Genomic DNA, 26,484 nt, shown 5'->3' with positions numbered 1-26,484 from the left:
ATAATCAACTATTTCTATTTAGAGCAAAATCATAATTAACAATGTGAATTGTTTTAAAAAAATACAAGAAGGGTTAAATAGGAAACATTCATACTTTAAAATCAGATAATGTATACGAGAAAGCATATAATACAGTATTAGTACAACTTGAATAAAAAACGTTATACCTGCCCACAGAGCCGTATCTAGGATTTCTGCTTGGGGGAGGTATTATTATCTGGGGAAGAGGGGTAAAAACTTAAACAGTAAGACCTAGGTCTTACTTAGATAATCTGGTTCTGGTTTTTAACTTAATCTGGTTTTTAAGATATTCTGGTTCGTGGTTAAAGGTTTATTTCAGGGATTACTAAAGCCGATACTTTAGTAATCCCTGAAATAAAGCTTGAACCACTTTCCCAATCATTTAATCAAACACTTGAACAACCCCTTAGATCCCAAAGGGTGTGTGCAATCAATGCAATAGTTACAATAAGAAATCAGATATCATAGTTCTCCAACTTATTCAATTGCTGGTTGGTTTTGTTTTTCAGTGAATGAATTCTTTTCTTTCAACTTCTCAGTTGTTCGCTAGTATCCGTCGATGGCAGATTATTATTTTTGGATTTTGTGCAAATCGCTGATATTGGCGAATGACTCGCTTTTATGGATGTTAGGTATTTGGTTTTAATTTTTGGCTTTTATTGAGTTTTATTCATCTTTTAATTTTTTGGTTTCTTTTCACATTGACTTTCCGCGTTTTTTTTTTGTTGGTTTTTCCTTCGGCACTTTTCTTGAATACATTATTTCTCTTTGCACTGAAGAAGAGAGGCGGTTGTCCTCTCGAAATATTCGCTTTGTTTCAGTATTTTCGTTTGGCCTTAAAAACTCCATTTTTGGTCGTTTCCTTTTTTTATTAAATAAAAAAAGACAAGTTTTTTAACTGAAAGTAAGGAGCGACATTAAAACTTAAAACGAACAGAAATTATTCCGTATATGAAAGGGGCTGTCCCCTCCTCAACACCTCGCTCTTTCCGCTGAAGTTTTTTTTTATTATTTTTGAAAATAAAGTTGTAAGACAGAGTCAAACTTTAGCGTAAAGAGCAAGGCGTTGAGGAGAGGACAGCCCCTTTCATATACGGAATAATTTCTGTTCGTTTTAAGTTTTAATGTCGCTCCTTACTTTCAGTTAAAAACCTTTTTTCTTATTTAAGTTCTGAACGTTTTTGACTGCAGCTTTGATTTTGGCTCACCGTACATGAGTAATTAAAACGAAATTTGCATATTAATTTTACTTTTTTGGCTAAATGGCTTTCTCGAAATTTTGTTCTGACATAACTTACGAATTAACTTACGTAACGAACTTCTATATTCGTATGTTTTATTACGTATATTAGGGGGTTTGCCCCCTAATCAATACCTTGCTCCTTACGCTAAAGTTCAAATTTTGTTCGAATCACAAACCCCTGAATCACAAAGGCCGGTTAATTAGAATAGATAGCTCTATTGAAACTACTAAAAAAAAAACTTGAGCGAAAAGGGCGAGGTATTGACTAGGGGGCGAACCCCCTCATATGCGTAATAATTTTTGTTTGTTTTAAGTTTTAATGTTGCTCCTTACTTTCAGTTGAAAAAACTAGTTTTTTTTATTGAATTTCTGATCGTTTTTTAAATAATGCTGGGAAATCCGGTGCCCCCTCCATAGAAATGTCCCTTCCCCTAAAGAAACATTCTCCATGGAAGGATCCTCCCCCATACCCCCTCCTCCGACACTTCCCCCCCATCAGAAAAAATTCCTCCTGAAACGTCTTTATACTTCCCATTAATCAATACTATATGTAGATAATGGGCAAAGTTCATTACTTCCAGCCCTTCCCCTGGGAACTTTGGGGGATTAAGTCCCCCTCAAAGACATATTTATTAGATATTTGACTATGCTGAACAAAATGGCTATCTCAGAATATTGATTGGGTGACTTTGGGAAAAAATGAGCGTGGGATGGGGCCGAGTTGCCCTCAAATTTTTTTGGGCACTTAAAAAGGGCACTAGAACTTTTAATTTCCGTTGAAATGAGCCCTCTTACGATATTCTAGGACTACTGGATCGATACGATCACCCCTGGCAAAATAAAAAAAAACAAAAATCAAACAAATAAACACGCATCCGTGATCTTCTGACAAAAAATACAAAATTCCACATTTTTGCAGATAGGAGCTTGAAACTTCCGCAGCAGGGTTTTCTGATACGATGAATCCGATGGTGTGATTTCCATTAAAGTTCTATGATTTTTCGGGGGTGTTTCCCCCTTTTTTTCGAAAATAAGGCGCGTAACTTTTGATGGGTATAATTAAACCTAATGAAACTTATATATCTGAAATTAGCGTAAAAATGTGATTCTATAGATGTATCTATGGGTATCAAAAGTCCGGTTTTTAGAGTTTCGGTTACTATTGAGCCGGGTCGCTCCTTACTTACAGTTCGTTACCACGAACTGTTTGATATTTTGGCAGGTCGATGTGGTTTAAGAAACTATTTTTGTTCGATATGATAGCCCATGAGAATAATAACAAAAATACTAACAAAAAAATAATCATGCGTCAACACTCGTTCTTGTATTGAAAAATACAACATTTCACTTTTTCCTAGATAAGATGTTGAAGCTTCTACAGCAGGGTTTTCTCAAACGTTGAATCTGACGGTGTGATCTTCATTAAGGTTGCTTGACTTTTTGGGGGGTGTTTCCCTCTTTTTCAAAAACTTGGCAAATTTTCTCAGGCCAGTAGCTTTTGATAGGTAACATTAACCTAACAAATTTTATATATCTCGAATAAGTATTAAAAGTCAACTTCTTTGATGTATTAATCGTTATCAAAATTCCTCTTTTTTTATATTTTCAGTTAATTTTGGCTCGAGTTGCTGCTTATTTACAGTTTGTTACCACGAACTGTTCAACATAAATCTAGCTAGGCACAAGGTAGCAGCTATCAGTTTATAGAACCAAAGGCCTTCTAATTTTTTGTTTTTACATTTTCTTTAACAGATAATCAAATTCCTTTTAATTGCAAGTAAACCAAGGTTAATTACTTGTTTCTGCGCAAGACATTCATGGCTACTCGCAGTTAAACCATAATTTTTACTTAAAGCAAATATAGCTTGACTTACAATCTACTAAAATTTCAGTGCACACACTAGAGATTTTGAAAAATTACTTCTTCCATATGAACCATCTTCTAACACCCCAAAAAACTTCAAAAGCTTTACAGTTTGCTGAGAAACAAAAAACAAAACAAAGCATTCTAATGACAGGCAGCATATTGATAAGGAAGCCAGTAAATACGGAGCATGCGAGTAAAAGGCACTTCGCCGTAAGATTTACGTTTCATGTGAAACATACAATTTTGCCACAGGCCTTCAGCTGTAAATTACACTAAAAGGACGATTCAGTGAAGGACATCTATATCATTACGGGAAGTATAGTACATTTTTGAAATTTTTCCATTAGCTAGAGTCACCTAATTATTTGATTATAAGGTTTGAAGGCGCTATATTTGTATGAATATTAATGGTAAACATATTAGGAAATGTAATGGATCCCTGTTTTTCACATTTTTAATATTAAGAACGATGTTGGATTAATTAAAGAAGGTATCTGCTCAAAGTAAAGAACAAAGTTGAAACTTATAACAAGCAATAGTTTTAAAGCTACTTCATAATCTTCTCTCCAAATTATGGGGGGGGGGGCAACTGCCCCCTTGCCTCCTCTCAACAACACCACCGTGTATGAGGGGGGGATCACTGTACTCCGATCACTTCGTTTCTTAAATAGCGCCCCTGAACTTCTGAATACCAATCCGATGGGCCCCCTCCGAAGCATATACAAACACTCTTTTTATAAAAACTTTATATACCCCCAGAGCATCACTTACAATCCTTGCCCTGAGAGTTATGGGGGATTAACTTCCTCACAGACATAATTTCGAGACTCTTCAAAAACGATGAACAAAATTGCTATTTCCAAGTTTTGATTGGAGGTGTTCGGGGAAATGATGGGCATGGAGGCCTGGGTTATCTCAAATCAGTTTTAATTCTTAAAAATAGCCCTGTAACCTCCGATTTCAAAACAAATGAGCTCTATCTGAAGTTTATATGACCACCCATTCCATAAGAACCTAATAAACTCCCAAGGGCCAAGGAAGAACTTAAAAACTTAGTCCCAGGGTGCTGGGGGGTTGTGTCAAACCAAGAGGTATTGTTTTACGTTGTCGCTATTGTCCGCACTGTTGGACTATTTTAAGGGAAATCGCTATCTCACAATGTCAATCAGATGCGTTATGTGAAAAGAAGTTTTTACGGGTAGAGCGCGGGGGGGGGGGCAAGCTATTCTCCATTACTTTTGGCTCTTAAAAGGAAAGTAGAACTTCTAATTTTCAACCAAATGAGCCTCCTCTAAATTTGAAGAACAATCCCTTTAGAAAAATCTTAAATGATCCATGGGCATTGTCTGGTGATTTGTACAAATCCTAAAAGCCTTGTTATATGATTTTTCAGTTGTTTTGAATACAATGATTGTCTAAAAATTTCCATTAAATGCATCTCGGGAAAAGACGACGTGTGGAGATGGAAGGAGCGGTTGACGTCCCTCTGATTACTTTTACTCCTAAAAAGGGCGCTAGAAATTCTGATTACCAATCCAATAGGTTTCTTCGAAGTATATGCGACCACCCTTTGTATATAAACCTTATATACCCTTTGGGCATAACTTACTACCCTTGCCCTGCTGTGAGGGCTGGATTATATTCCTCATATACATAATTTCCAGACCCTTAAACTACGATGACAAAAATTGCTATCTTCAAATTTTGATTGGATATTTATAGAGAAATGAGAAAATTTGCATATTAATTTTACTTTTTTTTGGTTAAATGGCTTTCTCGAAACTTTTTTAATTTTATTTACGAACGTTTTTATCAGTAATAAATATAAGTAACTTACGAATTGATTTACGTAACGAAATTCTATATTCATTGATTTTTAATGCGTGTAATAGGGGGTTCGCCCCCTAGTCAATACCTTGCTCTTTAAGCTAAAGTTCGAATTTTGTTCCAATTATTTAAAAATGACCCTTAATCACGCAGGCCGTTAATTAGAATAAATAGCTCTTATGAAAGTACTAAAATATCTTTAGCTTATAGAGTGAGGTATTGACTAGGGGGTGGACCAAACCATATACGTAACATTTTCTATTCCTTTTAGTTCTCGATGTTGCTCCTTACTTTCAGTTGAAAAACTTGATTTTTTTATTTAGTTTCTGATCTTTTTCTTTAATAATGCTGGGAAATCCGGCACTCCCTTCATAGCAATGTCCCTTCCCCAATGAAAACTTCCTTAATGGAAAGATCCTGCCATATAACCCCCGGCCCCCCCCCCCCACCTACCAGAAAAAAATCACCCCTGAAAACGCCTGTATGCTTCCCAATAGTCAATATTATATGTTAACATTGGGTAAAGTTCACAACTTTCAGCCCTCCCCCCAGGGACTTCAGGGGATCAAGTCATCCTAAAAGACATAGTTATCATATTTTCGACCATGCTGAACAAAATGGCTATCTCAAAATTTTGATCGGGTGACTTTGGGAAAAACATGAGCGTGGGAGGGGGCCTAGTTGCCCTCCATTTTTTGGTCACTTAAAAAGGGCACTAGAACTTTTAAGTCCTCCCACGATATTCTAGGACCCCTGGGTCAATACGATCACCCCTTCTTTCTTCTGGCCAAAAATGCATAATTCCACTTTTTTGTAGATAGGTGCTTGAAAACTCTACATTAGGGTTTTCTGATACATTGAATATGATGGGAAATCCCCTTCATATATGTAATAATTTCTGTTCGTTTTAAGTTTGAATATTACTCCTTACTTTCAGCGGAAAAAAACTTTATATTTTTTTATTTAATTTCTTATCCTTTTTTAAATAATGGCAGGAAATCTGGCTTCACCTCCACGCGAATATAACTCCTCTTGATATATCCTCTAGGCAATTCAATCCTGCTGAAAATATGCCCCGGACAATTATCCTTAACATATCCATGCGTGAAATTGAGTCGACTTAGAGAAAGCAAAATATGAGAAGAATTTCGTATAGGAATTCTGGCAAATGTCCCAGTATAAAATTTCCTTGTATCTTTCACCCTCTGGAAACTTCTATTCTCATGGAAAGTTTTCCCCGTAGAAAATCCCCAGCAGAAAATTCCCAACACCCCCAAACCCAAAAAATATATGCATACTTCTCAATAACAAATACTATAGTAAACAAGGGGCAAATTTTGTAACTTAAAGACCTTTCCCCAGGAGCTATGGGGGGAGGGTCATGATATCTCCAAAGACACACTTATTTGGCTTTTCGACTATGCTGAATAAAATAGCTATCTCAAAAATTTGATCTGACGATTTTGATAAAAAAAGAGCGTGGTAGGGGGCCTAATTACCCTCCAATCTTTTCGGAACTTAAATAGGGCACTAGAACTTTTAATTTCCGTTTGAATGAGCCCTCTCCCGATATTCTAGGATAGGGGGCCTAAAAGAGACACTTTTTCGGCTTTTCGACAATGCTGAATAAAATAGCTATCTCAAAAATTTGATTGGACGATTTTGATTAAAAAAATGAGCGTGGTAGAGGGCCTAATTACCTTCCAATCTTTTTGGACAATTAAAAAGGGCACTAGAACTTTTAATTTTCGTTTGAGTGAGCCCTCTCCCGATATTCTAGGATATTCTTACCCCTGGGGGAAAAACAAACAAATAAACACGCATACGCGATCTTTCTACCTTCCAAGGTTATTTTTCAAAAGCTGCTCCATTTGAACTTAAAATCGATGCATATTAAAACATAGATGAAACCATAAACAATCTTTTCCACGTGGAAAGAGATTAATTGTATTTGGTTCTTTAAAGCGATTCGGTGACACGACTCAAAAAACATACTTTCTCGTTATTTCGTAGCTTTTAGTCATAATAAACAATTACATATAAAATGTAAACTTCCTTTACGTTTTGGTGGATATCCACGGTAGAGGCCTCATGGGCAAAACTGAAAAAATGGGATGTAGGTTGCAGTGGGAGTTTAATTCTGTATAAAATAGGACTTCGACAAATTCACACCAGATTTGTCCTTTTGACCAGTCTCTGGGAATAAATTTTCCCATAGTCCATCCTTGTGTCCAAGTATGAGTTTTTACGGTCAGAAACTTATTTCTGAAGATTGTTTGTGATTCATTGACCAAAAATATACTTTATTTTAGCCTCCAAGAAACGAAAAGCGTCAAGACGACTCAGCAGCAGAGGGTGATCCTCAGTCGTTACCTGCCGTTTCTACTTACTCAGTCGTTTCTAGTCTTAAATATTTGTAGACATATTGCAACCGATAGATTTATCTTCTGATTGTGTTATCATTAATAACCAAGCTGCACCAGTAAAAACTGCAGTAAAAAACGAGAATTGTGAAGAGTTCTCTTGTTTCAATCCGCTGGAGTTCCTTGTTTCAATCCACTTGTGTGAAGATTCCAATGGAAACTTTATCAATGATGATACTTTTAAAGACCTAATGTCAGAGATAAGAGAACCATCGGATTTTTGGAGGGATATCAACTTTGAAGGTAGACAAGCTAGCCCCACCGGTAATCCAGTGTCAAGGTTGAACCAAAGTCAAGGCCAAATTGTATCGGGTTTCTATCGAAGTCCGATGTACCGAAGTGCTGAGAACCAAGCCGGTTTAAACCAGAGTATTATGCCAAACCAAATGATTCACCATATGCATGGACTTAACGGGCAGCAAGGTAACGTTTCTCTGACTGTTTCGCAGTCCACCATGGGCAGGAATATGATGCACTGTCAGTCTATGCAAGGTCAGTTTGCTTCTGGACAAATACCTAGTGGGCAGTTCGGGCTGAATAGCATGCATAGAATGCCAAATAAAGGAGTGATGCCCTTGAATGGACAAAATTAAGTAAATATGCCGGCACAAGGACATACTTTTCTATCAGGAATGGCTTCAAGGAATTATAGGTAATTTTCTTTTCTTTATTTACAAGCCATTTTCTTTACTTTATTTACAGGAGATACACAAATTGGTTAAAAATTCCTAATGAATAATATAAGAAAATCCAATAGTGGTAACTGAACCATCTATAGGAGAGACTAAACCACAGGGGCACATTTTGTTTCCCTCCCCCCTTCAATTGCATTTCTAACAGCGATATTTAGGCATATCAAGGATGGCTCCCTCTCTAGTAAATGAAACTCATTATTCTTATCGACTTAAAATTTCTTGCTCATTCGAGCATTTTATTTTTATAATTTGAGGGCATATAAGTAGGTACAGAATAATGGATATTGTTTCATATTCCGGGTTTCAGTTTATTAAATATCCTATTCAATAAAAAAAATATAAAAAATCAAAGAGTAAAAACCCAGGGTAACGATTATAAATATTGATTTAAAAAAAAAGAAGAAAAGAACTTGTAACTAAATTTTCCCATTAAGGGAAGGAATTTACCCCTTCATACACTGTGCCCAATAGTAGGATAAAACTACCAACAACATCTTGAATTTCTTCGAATGTTGCTTTAGTTTAAACTAGATTTTTTAGGTTTTATTTATCAGTATCATACATTTCACTACAGAATACAAGTAAAATAGCTTCAATAAAATTTAACGAGTGGACAATTGAAGTCAGTCTTGGATGCAAAACTTTAATAAATCGACCCATTTTATCTCATTTCAATGGAACTAAAAGGAAAAAATCCAACAGAAAATTAGAAGTGAATATTTAACGATTTTGGCAATATTGATTATTACTGAAATTACCAATTTTGGGAGAGTTTGAATGAATACCGATATTACCAATGCCAACCTTTTGATTGTTGACTATAACCAATATTATCAATATTTTTGAAGACTTTAAATAAAAACCAATATCATTTATTCAATTTCTTGGTATTATTGTTTAGTTTATTCCTTCCCTTTTCAATGGAGGCGAAGGAATGTATTTTCTTTTCAAACCTTTTTTATCCTGTTCGATGGAAAGATAAAATAGAAGGAAGACAGAAAATTCAGAAGGGGGTTAAACTTCAATACTAAATAACCTCGATAAATTGATAACTTCAGTGATTGCTGGCATTAAAGATTTTCGTCAGGGTTTAAATAAACACTGATATTATCAATTAATCTTCCATAGTATTTCAAAACAAATTTCCTTGATTTAATTACGAGGTTTATTTTTTCCTTTTGTCTCTGAACAAAAAATCCCTCAAATAAGAAAAAATAACCTGATAAAAAAGACCCTTTTAGGCTGCTGCTTCGGTTAATCTTACCTTTTGTAAATGTTAATTACATATAACACAAAGCCTATCAAATGAGGCTATACAATAGGTAACTGAAGCCAATATTTTGGGAGTATATTTACAATCAGAGTATAGTTGGTTTTCAATCATCGCAAGAAAATATTCCCCGTTTTGTCTCAACATAATTTATTAATTATATTCAATTGTTAACTAGTACCCTAGTTCCCAAAGCATACCTCAACTCCATGGAATAGATGGTAATCAGAACAGTCTGTTAGAGTGGTATTAATTCACGAAAATGTAGGGGGTGGGGCAAGGATTTTTTTTCCTTTTTCTTATGAAGATACAAACTAGCAAGTATTTGTCAGAATCTAGGAGGTAGTTTTCTTTTAAATGAAAATAAAAATATATTTTTCAAAATCTATTAGAGTAATTACCCCTCTTTTAACCCCCAGTCCTGATTTGCGCCCCAACATTGGTTATTAGTAGTTTGGGAATAAAATAATTCGCATTTAATGGGCACTTTATAGGCTTTCCTGGTGTTTTAAAGTTCAATTGTTTGACCCGTTCTTCAACTCGAACTTCGCCAACTTTTTGCCAACTCGAAAGAGTCTACATCGCGGTGCATTAATTTGTCTTGTCTGAATAAAAAATATTGCGAATAGCTTGTAGATGAAAAAAGCTATATGAGACTCAACATAATCCACATCTTCTTGAATTTTTCTTCAATGACATGCTAGTTAAGTTAACTGAAAACTTTGGCGAAATTTTTGTTATCCTTTTGTTTCTGTTTTATATTCTTTGTTGTTGTGTAATAGTGGTATTTATAATCATGTGATAAAAGTTTATTACCTATTTGTCTGTGCTAGAATAATAGAAGATCGACTATTTATTTCTTGGTTTGCTAATATACCAAGCTAGCCACCTACCCTGACTGGCAAACGCGCTACCAAATAGTAATCAGCAAACAACAGCAAATCTCTTAAGCAACAATCAATAGATTCACACCGTATATCCTCAATAACCAGAGCAGCTTTAAAATTCATAACCCATTTTTTTTTTTTGCTTTAGTAGAAAATGAATAAAAATGAATATTTCATTATTTTGCAATTAAATTTTTTCTGCGTTAATATAATATTTGACCAAATCTATTCCTCTGCGTCAATTGAACAGAAATGCTGTTCATGCCGTCGGAAAGACGGCATCAGATGCCGTGAGAAAGGCACTTCATTATAATATTCCCTCCTCCCTTAGTTCAAGATTATGAGTTGCAGCTCCTCCCCTCTCAAGTGCGAGCAATAGGGTACGCCATGTATATGACTTTCAACAATTAATTATTCTCTAATCAAGCATTAACAGTTCTCTCGACTAAAGAATCATTTAATATGAATAATAAATTTGTACTCAGTTCCGGTCTTTGCCACTAGAAATTAACCTAAATTTAAGTTTTGTTTTCTTTGTCTTCTTGAATGAAAGCCCTATAATCCAGTTCACTTTCCTTTCGACCTTAATTACTGATTTTAGGCGTTCTACAGAGTCAATGTGATTGAGGCAAGCATAAGGAAGTTCTTGTCAAGCTGACTTGTCTTTGTGTAGGGAAATTGACTGTTATATTCATTACGGAATAAACCTTTAAAGTAACATTTTCTATAATTAATATGTCTAAACTAATATTTTTGATATTGCTGAATGTTTGTATTTTATAATAGTTTTAACACGTCGTATCTGGGAGAGACGTTTATACTAAACTGATCTATGTTGTATCACGTAGTTAGGTAGGTGGGTAGGTTGGGCACGACAGTTCAAAAAGCATTATGTGACAATGTTTGTAAAACTTGAATTTACAGCTCGCTCCCTCAAACTAAGCTAGTTCTATTGAATGGTACAGCATTCTCCTATTTTATTTAGGCCTCAAGATACTTAAATTCTTCTATTTTTACCAGAATTATTGGAATGCACATACACAGGACAGGGAGGGGGCTCGGATCCCTTTGACTGGCAAATTTTTCCGACATATCAAACAGTATATCAAATTACAACAAGTTACAAATTATTCAAATTACAAGCTACAAATTATCAACTAAATTCTTTTGTTATTATTCCCCCCCCCCCCCAAAAAAAAAAATACATTTGTTTTTGTCTATATCCAATTTTCTGAGAAAATGGAAGTAAAATATCCACTTCTCGGAGTAAAATATAGATATTTGGTAAATGGAGCTTCTGATATCGAAGTTGGTTTGCGCTGTTTAGATGCCTTAAAACGTCCACTGTACAAAAAGCTGTTCCGTAATTGAAGCAAAAAAAAAAAAAAGACGACAAAGTATTATGCTGCATAAGGTCTTTGAAATTCCTGCTGCCTTAGGAAAGAAATTCCTATATGACCTTAGTAAAGAAATGATAAACTGTAGAATAATCACTTTTCGTGCTAGGTGGAGCTTATATTTATTTGCGTGTTTATCTTACTCATTCAAAAGTCAAGGAATTGATCGGAAAACAGTTCTATATTTGAAAACTCTGACTTGGTTTCAAGTTGGAAGCTGAAAGTAAACATGATTGAGTCATGAAAAAAACCCTAAAACATTGGTCGGCTTAAAAAAAAGGCTCCATTGCTTCCTTGAGTCCAAAAGTTACCGTATACAACTGTCCAGCAAATGTAAGATTCTGTTTTCTCTATGCCAATAACCCCTTTCGTCCTTACCTTCATTATCATTTTATTTATTTTCGTCAAAATCAAGTATAAATGGATTTCTCAAAAATACTTCAACAAATAGAACAAAGCAATGGTATACAAAAGGTTCTGAAACGTTACTGAATAGAGTATGTCAAGTTAAAAAAACAAAAGTAGAATAAATTAATATATCAAGTGTTATTTGAATTCTGGAAAAATTTATGGACAGCGAGAATATTTTTAGAATTTACGAAGCGTAAATTGTATTTAAAAAATAATCATTCTGCAGGTCATGTATCCTTGTCAAAACATTAATATTAAAAATAATCAAACATTTATCTAAACAAATTTTCTTATTGGTTGTCCAAGATTTTAAAGTTTTGTCAAAATGTATTTTTTGCAGAAGAAAAGAAAGCATGGAAATAAGCTAATATCTTAAATGAGACTATTTTGGTGGTTCTCGAAGCCCCCTCCCCTCTGAAAAGACAGTTTTTTTTACCGTTGCTCTATAATCTTCACAAAGCTAAAAGTGTTATTTAATATTCCATCCTGTCACCCTCACATGGTCAGCGTATGTTTTACCAACTTAATTTACATTAAACAATCATATATTTTACTCTGTAGGCCAGGCATCGCGAACCATTTTGAAGCACAACAACAGATGATGGTTCAACACGCTGCTCAACAGCAGCAAATGCGGCCGCAAATGATGCAGTACAGTCAAACACTGTATGGCTCTACGATGAACCAGCAAGCTCAAATGAACCTAAGTCATATCAATTCTCAAAACCCCATGACTCATATGGGAACAGCCATGGGAGGAGTAACTATGGGAATGACTCAAATGAGACGACAATTTCCTCCTGAATATCGTGCTAGAATGCTAGCCAACAAACAGCAATCAATATTGACCAATATGAGGCTTGCTGTCATACGACCTGGTAAGTTCTTATTTATATTTGTCTTTTACAACATCACAATAAAAAACGTATATGATGTTTTACAACATCATAGAATAAAACTTGTCGTTTCTGTGGGATCAGAGGACAAACAATAAAGCTTATTTAGTGAACTCTCCTGTTTGTTTTTTTTTCTTTTATTTTTTTTGTTTTTTTCCCGTTTTATGAAGCAAATGCTTCACATGTTAAAAGTTCAAATGCTTATGTTTATATGTTTAAATATTAATGTTATGTCTATATTGTTTAAATCTTAAGCGTTTAAATGTTTAATGTTTATTTGATCTTTTCATAATCCCCCTCCTACAGGCCATGGAGCCTTTGTGGGGATTTGTAGTTTGTTATGCAAATACTTTACTGATATATGGAAAATAAATCTATCTATCTATCTATCTATCTATCTATCTAAATACAAAAATCCAAATTTAATCAGAAAGTAAAGAAAACAAATTCAAGTTTCTTCTTCGTGAGGTCGAGACATTCTTTTTTTTATAATAAATGTAAAATGAAAACTGTAAAAGATTAAAGGTGTAAAAAACCAACTAATATTTCTGATAGTTAAGGATTGTATTCGGTGCCCTTGTATTTGGTGTGCTTTTTTTGTAGTCCTATGGTTTTGATTAAATAAAAAAAAAACAAGTTTTTTTAACTGAAAGTAAGGAGCGACATTAAAACTAAAAGCGAACAGAAATTAATCCGTATATTAATTGGCGGCCCCTCCTCAACGCCTCGCTCTTTGGGCTCAAGTTTTTTTTTATTATTTTAAAAAATAAAGTCGTGAGACAGAGTCAAACTTTAGAGTAAAGAGCGAGGTGTTGAGGAGGGGGCCACCTCTTTCCTATACGGAATAATTTCTGTTCGTTTTAGGTTTTAATGTCACTCCTTTCTTTCAGTTAAAAACAACAATTGTTTTTAAATTTAATTTCTGAACATTTTTGAATTAATGCAGCTTGGATTTTTGCTCACCGTACATGAGTAATTAAAACGAAATTTGCCTTTTAATTTTACTTTTCTTTTTTGGCTAAATGGCTTTCTCGGAATTTTGTTCCAACGTAACTTACGAACTAACGTACGTAACGAGCTTCTATATTATTATTTTTTAACTACGTATATTAGGGAGTTCGCCCCCCCCCTCGTCAATACCTCACTCTTTACGATAAAGTTCGAATTTTGTTCGAATAACAAACCCCTGAATCACAAAGACCGGTTAATTAGAATAGATAGCTCCTTTGAAAGTACTAAAACAAAACTTTAGCGTAAAGAGTGAGGTATTAACTAGGGGGCTAACCCCATCATATACGTAATAATTTCTGTTCGTTTTAAATTTTAATATTGCTCCTTACTTTCAGCTGAAAAAATTTGTTTTTTTTTTATTTAATTTCTGATCATTTTTTAAATAGTGCTGGGAAAACCGGCACCCCCTTCTTAGAAATGTTCCTTCCCCCAACGAAACATCCTCCATAGAAAGATCCTCCCCCGTAATTCCTCCTCCAACACTCCCTCCCGCCACCAGAAATAAATCCCTCCTGAAATCGTCTGTATACTTCCCATTAACCAATACTACTGTATATGTGAACAATGGACAAAGTTCATAACTTGCAGCCCTTCCCCCAGGAACTGTGGGGCATTAAGTTATCCTCAAAGACATATTTATTAGATTTTTGACTATGCTTAACAAAATGGCTATCTCAAAATTTTGATTGGGTGACTTCGGGAGAAAAATGAGCGTGGGAGGGGGCCAAGTTACCCTCCAGTTTTTTTGCCACTGAAAAGGGCACTAGAACTTTTAATTTCTGTTCGAATGAGCCCTCTCACGATATTCTAGGATTACTGTATCGATACCATCACCCCTGCGGAAAAAAAAGCAACAACAAATAAACACGCATCCGTGATCTTTCTTCTGGCAAAAAAAAACAACAAAATTCCACATTTTTGTAGATAGGAGCTTGAAACTCTATGGTAGAGTTTTCTGATCCGCTGAATCTGATGGTGTGATTTTCATTAAAGTTCTATGACTTTTAGGGGTTGTTTCCTCCTTTTTTCGAAAATAAGGCAAATTTTCTCAGGTGCGTAGGAGGAGTAGGATTGAACTTCATGAAACTTATATATTTGAAATCAGCATAAAAATCTGATTCTTTTGATGTAGCCCATCTGTTGGTATCAAAACCGTTTTTAGAGTTTCGATTACTATTGAGCCGGGTCGCTCCTTACTTACAGTTCGTTACCACGAATTGTTTGATATTTACCGCAAAATGCGAATATTTTACAATCTTTAAATACCTCAGAATCAGCTCTTGTTCGTTTGACAAAGTATATTTTTAAAATTTGCTTTGTGTTTTCTGTACAATGACAATTACGTTGAGAAAAGAGACACATAGAAAAATTTTCCAATGTTTAATCAAGATTTGAGTACTCTTAAATGAAGCAATGTCAGTATTGTTTTGGCTGGGTGAATGAGATAGGCCTGAAACTAATGAATCTAAATATATATGGAAGTTTATATCTTTAAATTACAGTTCAAATAACAATAACAATAACAAAGAATAATAACTAAGCAATATTTTTTTCACTATAAAAAGTAATAATTATATAGAAACACACAAACTGACCACCATTTACAAAGTTACAAACAAGTGTCTGACTTTAATTTAGTTATTAAAAATAATTGCATGAAAAATCGCTCCAGGCGTAGGAGTTGAACCCACGGTTCCCCGGTGACCAGCAGAAGCTTTTAAATTTGGACCAACAGCCACATATGGTGATCTTATCATACCTTTTTAACGTTGAATTTACTATTCCATATACATCAAACAAGGTCAAATAATAATCAAACACTTTATTCAGTGTAAAAAAGTATTCAGCATATTTTTTTATTCGATAAAGAATGGAACGTAGATAAATTTAAGATGTTCACTCGGCATTCATATATATATATATATATATATATATATATATATATATATATATATATATATATATATATATATATATATATATATATATATATATATATATATATATATATATATATATATATATGAATACGCGCGCGCGCGCGCGCGCGCGCGCGCGCGCGCGCGCGCGCGCGCGCGCGCGCGCGCGCGCGCGCGCGCGCGCGCGCGCGCGCGCGCGCGCGCGCGCGCATATATATATATATATATATATATATATATATATATATATATATATATATATATATATATATATATATATATATATATGTATATATATATATATATATATATATATATATATATATATATATATATATATATATATATATATATATATATATATATATATATATATATATATATATATATATATATATATATATATATATATATATCGGCGTGTACAAACAGCTCCTCTCATTTGATCTGCTATCAGCGGTCCAATTACACTGGAACATGTATTTTGGCAGAAACTTTCTCAAAATACCTTTAAAACCAACTTGAGACTTTGAAATCTACTTTTAATTCCTAAAAACATCTAATAATAATATTGCACTACTAATTACTGACTTTCATATATGTAATGGAATAAATTAACTTAAAATTAGTATCTTCAAAATTTAGTGTTCCGACGCTGAATCCAAATTTCACGTTCAAGAGATATCTGGCTGGTCTGCACGTTAAAAGATCTAATGTCGCTTATGTTTCTACGTTCTCTGGAGCACTCGCACCTCGGTCCGGGTTTTTATTATGGGTGAGATAGGGAAAGATCATACTGCCTATTATATATACAGTGGGTCGAAGGTAGGAGCCGAAGGAGATAATTTGAAAAACGATAACAGCACCATCTACTTTATATACTATATATGCGACAAAAATTCTTCAAAACGGCACGACATACTATATATGCTAGAGAAAAATAGCGTTAAACAATCTTACAAAAGTTAAATCATCATTATTAAAACTATTGAAAAACCCGTCATATCAAACAAACAACATGACGGGACATATGAAGAAAAAAAAAGAAAAAAAATGCAATGCAGATTGGAAAGAACAACAACAGCAACAACAACAACAAAAACACTGAGATAACGCAAAAGAAAATATATCACGGGTTAAGAATATGGGACCATTCATTGAAATTCCCATATATTTTTCAATTAAATTTCGCTATCAGTCTGGCGACGGCAACCTCAGGCTCAGTAGCCTTGAGTTTCGCAAAAGCGAGCGAACATCTATACCACGGAGCCAGATGAAGCAAATACATGGATAAGATGATACAGATGAAGCAGATAGATGAAGCAGATACGAAGGAACATGGATAAGACTCTGCTCTTTTTATTTTTAGTTATGAGTTTCCTGAAGGGTGCAGTGTAGAGCATATGGGGAAAGGCAACATCATTATAATGACTTCATTCATCATTATATATATATATATATATATATATATATATATATATATATATATATATATATATATATATATATATATATATATATATATATATATATATATATATATATATATATATATATATATATATATATATATATATATATATATATATATCAATTAGTTTCAGATCTGTCCATTCATCTTGCCAGAATTTTTACAGTAATTTGAGTTTTATTGAAAGTGATATAAACCTGCTTAGAAAAGTGAACACATTTCCTTTTTTCATCGATTTTGGCATAGCCTACCTCTGAATTAAAAAATAAAATAAAGCAAATTTAAAAAAAATCGTTCACGAGATGGATAAAAACGAAACTCGGCTATAGAATGACTCCGAAGTATTTGTTTGTATTTAAGCATGAGAAGGTTTTGAGTTTGACGCAATTTTAATTTTTTTTTTTTTTTTTTAACAACTGGGCACATAACAGCTTAGGAGTTAGAGTCGGTTCTCTAGGACATTGTGGGTGAAAGTTGCATTCAGAGGGTGATCTTGGGCCTTTACTTCTTTGCTCTGTTCGGTTAGTAGCATACAGGCTGCCCAATTTAAGTGTTAAGTTTACTTAGGATCATCTTTTCCTTAGGTATTATTCAATATCAAACAGAGGGGGGGGGGTTTAGCACCTAAACGAACCCAGCAAATAACATTTTTGTTCAAGTATCGTAGGGTTGAATTATTAGCTTAAATGTTGTTTTAAGTTATGTCACAAGTTGCTTAAAATTAACTTAAAGTTACCTTAAAATTTTCTTATGATTATAATAAAAGTTATCTTCAAATTTAATTAAAATCAGCTACAAAATGTGCTTACAGTCAGCTTATAATGTCTTTTAACTGTGCATAAAGTTTACTTAAAATTATCTTAAGTGAGCAAAAATTTGCTTAAGATTAGTTCAAAATTTGCTTAAAACGGAGTTGAAGATTTGTTTAATTTTACACGGCCTTTTTATCATTTTCATAACTTTTTAACATGACTATTTCACAGGAATGGCGATGGCATCACGAGTGGCACCGCAAAGAATGATACAGTCATTAACAACACAACAGAATTTCATGGAAAGGCCAAGTCAGCCCCTTAATGTTACAATTATGCCTGATCAATGTAGAACCGGAATAGGGAACCCCCAAATGATTAAATTTCCGCAAGGGATGACAGGGAACGCAGACCCAATGCGCATGTCCATGCCAAAGCAACAAGGTACTTCTTTTTTTTCCTTGTTCCAAAAAATAGCATTTTGTAAAGTCACACCTGAGAAGGCAGACCTGGATATATCAATCCAAAGGCCTTATGATGCTATATACACCAAATAACACAATTTTAAGTGTTCTTCGTGGGTCATTTTTGTTTAGCAGCAAATATTTTTTAATGTTAGAAATTTTATTTAGACAGTAATAATTATTTGTAAAGTTAATTTACCCCAAATATCGTGACCAAAGAGGAGAATTGTTGTCCTGCTCGAAAACTCATTTTCTCGTAGAAGCGTGTTGGAAAATTTTCGCCACTAACTGGAGTTAGAGAACTATTTTTTTTTCCAACATGATCTTCAATATTTCATAATTTAATATCTAAAAATTGCTTTTAATTATTTGTGCTTACCTCTTAACATGATAAACAAATTTGATTTCCTTTTCTACTTTCCTAAGCCTAAATTGTACACCTGACTATTATTCTATTGAGGATTCAATCCCTATCGTGAGTTCCAGAGTGAGTAAAGAAAATATGATGAGTATTAAAGTGAAATAATTGAAAAATGAGGCTAATCCGATAAAAAAGCACTACTTCTTTCTTGTCTTATCTTAAACCTTTTTCTCTCTGAACTCACATCATAAAAGCATATATTGATATAATTGTAAAAAATTATTTTTTGAATGAAAAGGTAAAACAATAAAGGGTGGTACTATATTTAATTACACTTCAATTATTAATATAATGTTTTTTATAAAAAAAAGCGACACCCCTGCAGCTATCTGTCTAGTCAAAAGGTGGAATATACGCATTCAATTAGAGTTAATTTAGAACACATTTAAAGCTAACTAATTTCTAGCATAGCCTAAATTGGTAAGGACAAGCAAGGGTGAAAGTGATGCACAATTTTTTTTTTCGAGAAGTGAGAGGGGGTAGCATCGGAAAAATTGTACTTTAGAATTTTATTTTTTCAAGGTTATCCTTTAGATAATTCTTGAAGGGGTTAAGCCCTCCTCCTGTTTTCACCACCATTTGTTTTCACCGCCATTTGTTTCCGCCATTTGGAATATTGGACAGACCTTATGCTCTTTGGTTTTATTGAGTTAAATTTTAAGATTTTAAAGTTATTAAAATGAGTGTTTTGGCACTAAGGTCTACGGTTAATAGGGTGTAGTATATTAAGACAATCGAAATGGGAAACAAGCATCATTTTTTCATGTTAAACAGTCTTAGTATTCTGATTAGAATAATGCAATTTGCGATTGCAGTCATTGATGTTAAAGAGAAAGACCTACAGGGGTGGGACTTCAGAAAAAGTATGGTTCTAGGAATGAAACGCCACTTATTTGTGCTTAATATTAAAAGTCTAGAGAAAGAATTCCCCACTAGAACTTTACAGATAAATGGATGCATTAGAAAGGATTTTTGGGGAATTTAAGAAATGGTTTGTAAATAATTGTCTAATACGGTGCTTACATAATGAAGTTTACCATCAGTATTGTAGCCTATATTGGAAGGGTTGTGAGATCGTGTTGAAAGATTCGAAGGGACGATGTAACCCTTTATTATATCAGCATATACCAGCCCAGTAAGCAAGCCTTTTTGAGCCATTATTTTTTATGGGGTGTCATTTAGAACTGATATCAAGGAGGACTCCCTAGCATAAACACTATCTTTCCAAATTATGCAAACCTATTAAGCTTATAAATTAACAAAATTATCCCTAGATTCTTAGGAAATAATGGACATTTTTAGTGTCCTGTTGCCTGTATTGAAGGAAATGTGGGATCGTCTGGAGGTGACAGTAATTAATTAAATTCTCTTTATAGCTTAGAAATCAAACTTTTTACACCATTAAATATAAATAAAGGTTATTTTATTTATTTTTCATCTTTAAATCATTATTTACTAAGTGCAAAAGCAGTGTAAAATTCTGTTACTTTGAATAGGTCTATATTTATGCACTTTAGATATTGTTTGGAGACGCAAAAGACATTAAATAAGATTAATGACTAAAACTTTTTTTTTCCAGGAATGCAAATGTCAAATGTTGATTCTGTTCAGGCACAGCAACGGCATATGGTTCAAAATCCTCAAAGACAAGTAAGTTCTTTCAGATTAAATGATCTTTTTGTAGGCTAATAATTTTAGTTTAGACACGTTAAAAAAAATCTATCATTAAGGAAAAGTAACTGATCAGGAAACGCATGCCTACTTAATATGAATATATATTTTTAAAATATTTCAATTCAGTAGTTTTGAAAGATGGGAATGAAAGCTTTTCGATCTTTAGCATATCAGTGATACCTCGGCCCTAGCTGTTGTGTCAATTCATTATTTGTGATTTTGGTTTTGGTAACGACCAAAATGTTCTTGAATTTCCTGGATGCTGAAAATTTCACTTGTTACATCTGCATAACTTGGTAAAACCCTCATTAGTTTCCTCTTTATAGTCCTAGGACATCATATACAGCAGCACTATTTTTATGAGACTTGTTATATTCATTTGTTTTTCTTTAATTTTCCTTTTCTATTTTCCTTTCTCCCTCATTAGTTTTTCTTTTTTCCACGGGAGAAGTCAAAGAGTGAAGCCGTGGATAGATTGAGGCGGAGAAGAAGCGCGCAGAGATATGTTGTTATCAGGTTGAATTGGGCTTATGTGAGGTGTTTGTAATCATTTTGGTAATATTGAAATAAAGTTGTTAGAAATCCTGTATTGTAATGCTATTAATGGATTATCTAAAGCTATGAAAAAAACCATCGATTTTCTGAAATTCAACGTAAAAATCAGTCTTGTCCTTCGCATCTACGCCAGAGGTTTTTGGGTTTCATACCAACGTGCAAGTTTAGTGAAAGCCGTTTTTGTGTTCTCTATTTTTTTGGATGAACAAGTTCCTAACTATTCCTGGTCCTTTTAACCTTTTTCTATTGCGATTAAAATTCTTTGGTTCTTCTTCCAATTAGGGTTTTTTCTTCTGTTTTATTTTCTAAGAGAAGAACAAAATGTTCTGCTCTTCTCTTCACTGCACAAACGAATAATGCACAAAAACAGTTAAGTAGCATGTTTTTTGAGGATTTGACAAACTTAAAATCCCCAAAAATAAATCCCTGCATATGTGACTTGAGTCTATTTTTTCGCTCTTGCATAGAATCTGTTCTGGTTTTGATAATTTTTTCTAACTCAAATAGGAAACTTACAGATTGAAAATACCAAATTCGTCGGCCTAAGCGAAATTCGGCTTCTACGCTCTGTCCGCGCTATTTTTGTGGTTCATGGACAGGACCTCGGACAGGACATGCACCCTTCAGCTTACTTAACCTTTGAGTCTTAATGGAAAAAAAAACATATTTCATGCGAATGATCTCACATTCTTATGCATTAAAAGTGCAAAAAAGATGTATAATATTATTGGAGTGACGTCATATATTACATAAAAGGGGGTGTATTAAGACAATTTTTTTCATTAGTATTTCATTAGTATGCCTTTAAGACGACCTGAATAAAAAATCCCAAATTAATGGCCTTTTAAGCTTTCATCCCGTGAATGCACCTAAAATTTTTAATATTAAAATTTAAATATCACGAGGTGAGGATCAAGATTTAAGAAGCGCCTAGATGGGGCAGGGCCAAAATCTGTTGGGAATCTTTGAGGCACCTAGGACATCAAAATAAAAAATTTTTACCTCTTGAACTAAGTCAAATATATTCGTACCTAAGAACCACGATTTTCTAAGACTTATTTTTGGAATTATGAAGTTTTTAGGGCAATACAACGTTTTCATCAGTGTTGCCACGTTAAACCATGAAAATTAATAAGCATAGCTCAAGATTTAAATTTGATAACACTTTTGCCTATAAAATTTACACATAAACTAGCTGCCATCTCCCAAAGACAACTACACCTGCGAAGAAAAGCCAGATCTTCTTAATTTGTTTAGTAGCATATATTTTTTGCTTCTTTTAGGCAGTTTTTTTGCCACTGTTTCTTTTTATAATTTGATACCTGCTATTTCTGGTCTCTTAGGTTTCCTCTGGACAGTGTACCCCCCTCTAAACCAAATAGGACCTCTCATTTGTAAAGCTGTGCTTAGAATTTAGGTATAAATTGCAGTTCATAAATATTTTTCTGTTAGATGTCTCTGCAACAGATGCAAGCTAGTCAGTCAATGATGATGTCTCACGGAAGTAACTATCAACAGCCAATGGGAAATGGGCACGTTGTCGGGTTTCAAAAGATGCAGAGCAATCCCTCAGAGTTTGAGTTTGATATTGCGCAATTTGGAGCAAGCGATGGACAAGGGCTGCTAAACTCATTTGATTCATCCGGGGGGTTTCAATATGATGTAGTATATGTATCAACTTTAAATTGATAGAGAGGTTTCCGAAGTACCCCAAAGGTATCTGAACTTTTATGTTTAGTATTGGCAGCCAGCTAGAGGCTAGTAAAGGTGGCAAGATTTTCTTGAAATTTTCAGTGGTTGTCGCGTTAAAATCACATTAATTTTTCTAATCAGGTCCGCGAGGACTCGAAAGTCTGTTAAACGTTCTAGTATGTGGTTAATTAGGTCAGTGAATTAATCTGGTCAGGCTAAAGAAATAACATTTTTCACAATTGCCCAACTGCTCGCACGTTGGAATATCAGGTGATTTTTCAGAATAACGTCAAAATTGCGCTGTTTTGATTTATGAAACCTCTCTATTGACATTAAATTAATCGAAACGTTTCCATTTTACGTTCTGACATAACCAAACGCTTTCGAGTCGCAACCGTAACTTTTCAAAATTTAGATATAAAATAAAGTGATGAAAAAAGCTGCAAATTAATGATTTAGTCCTTAGACTCAGGGGGGGGGATAATCCATTATTTTCCAAACTATTGTTCCCAGCCATTTCTACGCGTGATTCAGTTTTCTTGACATAAATCAACTGACCACTTACATTAAAATACAAGTTACGTTGCAGCGTTACTTCAAAAAAAATATTTTATGTTAGATTGTTCTTCCATGAAATTCATTCGATGTCCTTATCATTTTGTTTTAAGGTCATTTGTTTAGAGCCTACACCTTCGAAAACCTCTCTACTAATAGTTTGTGATGACGTAGGGAGTTCTGTTAGTGAATATAACAACATAAATCCCTGATAGAATGAATTATGGGTTGTGTTTTTTTTTATATTCTGATGCACTCAGTTATATCAGAACCGAATACTTGTATTAAAAATCAAATCAAAGACAACAAAACTTACTTGTCGCTGATTCATCCCTGTCTACGTATTTAAATGCATGTTCATTAAGATTTCTTAAGATCAGTGTGCATATTTTAATTGCGATCTTACAAATTTTACAAATTACAGTACAAGGGTATAAACAGAATTTTTGTTTGGAGGGGGGCACCCTCAAAAGATAGCACTGTTCACCTAACACATCGTCACTTTTTGGCCCTCCGCCCATCTATTTAATGCAACGAAAAAAAAACAAAAAGAGCAAAAATTTGGGATTTCAAAAGGCATACTTTAGTATTTTGTGTTATTTTGCGTCACCCTCATCATTTAAAGAACTTAAAACAATATATAACAGATATAAGGTGAAACGTTTAGAAAACAAAAGGCAAAAAACAAACTCGTATTTAAAATGAATAATACCATTTATATAAACAGTCAAGGGAACCCTCCAGATCCTCACCTCCCCCCCCCCAAAAAAAAATATGTTTCCGTTTTTGTTCCTTTGATTTGCGTCATTAAATAAAGAAGTTTGCTTCATTAAGCAAACTTCTTTATTTAACAGACATATAGATTAAATATAAACGATATATAATATAATTTGTTTTTGATAACCTGTCTGTTTGCACATTCTTTCCTTCAGAAATCTTTCGCCATTGTAAACTACTATACATATTAGTATTGATGACTATGATCACTGTTGACGATGCTTTTGGCAATTATTCTGCCATTTGTCTCGAGATTTATTTTTACCAGTTGTATAAAAAATCATTGTAGTTCCTAAAGTGTGTTGAGCGTAAAGTGAAAATGAAAACAAAGCACATTGGTACATTGGACTTCGATAGAAACCCGATAAATTTTGGCCTTGACTTTGGTTCATCCTTGACACAGGACTACCAGTGGGGTTAGCTTGTTTCCCTTCAAAGTTGATATCCCCCCAAAAATCCAGTGGTTCTCAGATCTCTGAGATTAGGTCTTTAAAAATATTATCATTGATAAATTTTCCATTGGAATCTGCACATAAGTAGATTGAAACAAGGAACTCAAGCGGATTGAAACAAGAGAATTCTTCACAATTCTTATTTTCTACAGCAGTTTTTACTTGTGCAGCTTGGTGATTATTACTAACAAAATCATAAGATAAATCTATTGGTTGCACTATGTCCACAAAATATTTAAGAGTAGAAACGACTGAGTGACTAGAAACGGCAGGTAACGACTGAGGATCCCCCTCAGCTGCTGAGTCGGTTGGACGCTTCTCGTATTTTGGAAGCTAAAATAAAGTAGATTTTTGGTCAATGAATCACAAACAATCTTCAGAAATTGTTTCTAAACATAAAAGTTTCTAAACATAAAAAACTCATACTTGGACTCAAGGATGGACTATGGAAAAATTTCTTCCCAGAGACTTATCAAAAGGACAAATCTGGTATGAATTCGTCGAAGTCCTATTTTATACAGAATTAAACTCCCACTGCAACCTACATCCCATTTTTTTCAGTTTTGTCCCGGAGGCCTCTACCGTGGATACCCACCTAAACGTAAGGGAAGTCTACATTATATATGTAGGCTAATTGTTTATTATAACGAAAAGCTGTTGACATCAGCAATTGTTTCAAAAAATTAAAGAGAAAGTGTGTTTTTTTAGTCGTTTCAAATCTCATATGCAACCTTTAAGGGCGCAACGCTGATATTGTTGAGAATCTATTTACTTTGTACGTTTTCCCCTATTTTGCTCCCTTCTTTGTACATTCTTGCTTATATTTTACGTAAGTTATATATAAATTACAAATTATATAAAGTATATATCTCTATAAAATACATTTAAAAGAAATTTGCCTGAAATGTATATTTTAACTTCTTTCCATAGTTACTTTATTTACCTTATTACATTTTCCATAGTCGTTTCATGAGATTTCCCTGATTTTGAGATGCGTGCCAGAAACCGTTTGCTAAACTGTTCTCAAGGGAAAGATCAGCAGAGTAATGTAGATTCAATCATATTTTGATATTCCTGGCCCACATTAGCCTACTCATCCTTCTTTTGACAACTGTTTAGCAAACGGTTTTTGGCACTTATCTGAGAAATGTGAAAATGATAAGATATCATCATTGATCAGATACGTCTTTTTGCCATGAAAGTGACGACATAAATTAACTAACATGTTATTATGGAAACATATTGCAGACTTTAAATTATGATGGAGTCAATTCTGGATGAGAATACAGCTTAAAAGTTCCTAAGCGAACAAATCTTTCTCTAATTAGTGATTCTGACGACAACCTGATTTTTATTAGGTTGAAATGTAAACCCTTTTTGAAGCATTATTATAGTTTGTATTAGATTTTGTATTCTATGGCATCAAATAGTGATAAAAATAGGCTTCTTTCAAAGAATTGCTTTGAATTTTATTTTCAGTAGTTTATATCCGGTTTATATGATAAAAGTGTAAACATTTAAAGAACTTGTTGTTCATATTGTGAATATACCGATTATTTTTGTTTTTGATATGTCAAATAATTATGCTTTACAGTTTTGATTTTTTTTTTCTTCTGATATTAATTCCTTTGAAATATGTTGGATTTTTTTTCTTCCAAGTACATTTTTTGCTGACAAAACTGCTTTCTTCACTGTGTTAGATTTGTTTCAAAATTATATTTTTTTTGTTTACGGTCGAGACTCGTTCTCTTTGGGGAGGGGGTAGGAGAAAGAGGTCCCTAGATTCTAGTCCTTCACTCTTGTA

General features: G+C 33.8%; 1 protein-coding gene across 1 annotated transcript; it reads left to right on the top strand.

Annotated features, from left to right (window-relative positions):
* Positions 1–589: 589 nt before the first annotated feature.
* Positions 590–25,005, top strand: LOC148945030 (uncharacterized). The gene is made up of 6 exons (XM_089098580.1): positions 590–653; positions 7,271–8,033; positions 12,603–12,919; positions 18,322–18,534; positions 20,555–20,625; positions 22,657–25,005. Exons 2-6 carry the CDS (start codon positions 7,981–7,983, stop codon positions 22,891–22,893), a joined length of 891 nt encoding a protein of 296 aa, XP_088954706.1. The 5' UTR covers positions 590–653; positions 7,271–7,980; the 3' UTR covers positions 22,894–25,005.
* The last annotated feature ends 1,479 nt before the right edge of the window (positions 25,006–26,484 follow it).

Source organism: Artemia sp. Qi Xiang Cuo, chromosome 13 (assembly GCF_049724085.1).
Source record: "Artemia sp. Qi Xiang Cuo chromosome 13, ASM4972408v1, whole genome shotgun sequence".
Lineage (NCBI taxonomy): Eukaryota > Metazoa > Arthropoda > Branchiopoda > Anostraca > Artemiidae > Artemia > Artemia sp. Qi Xiang Cuo.
This window is presented reverse-complemented; position numbering and strand designations above follow the sequence as displayed.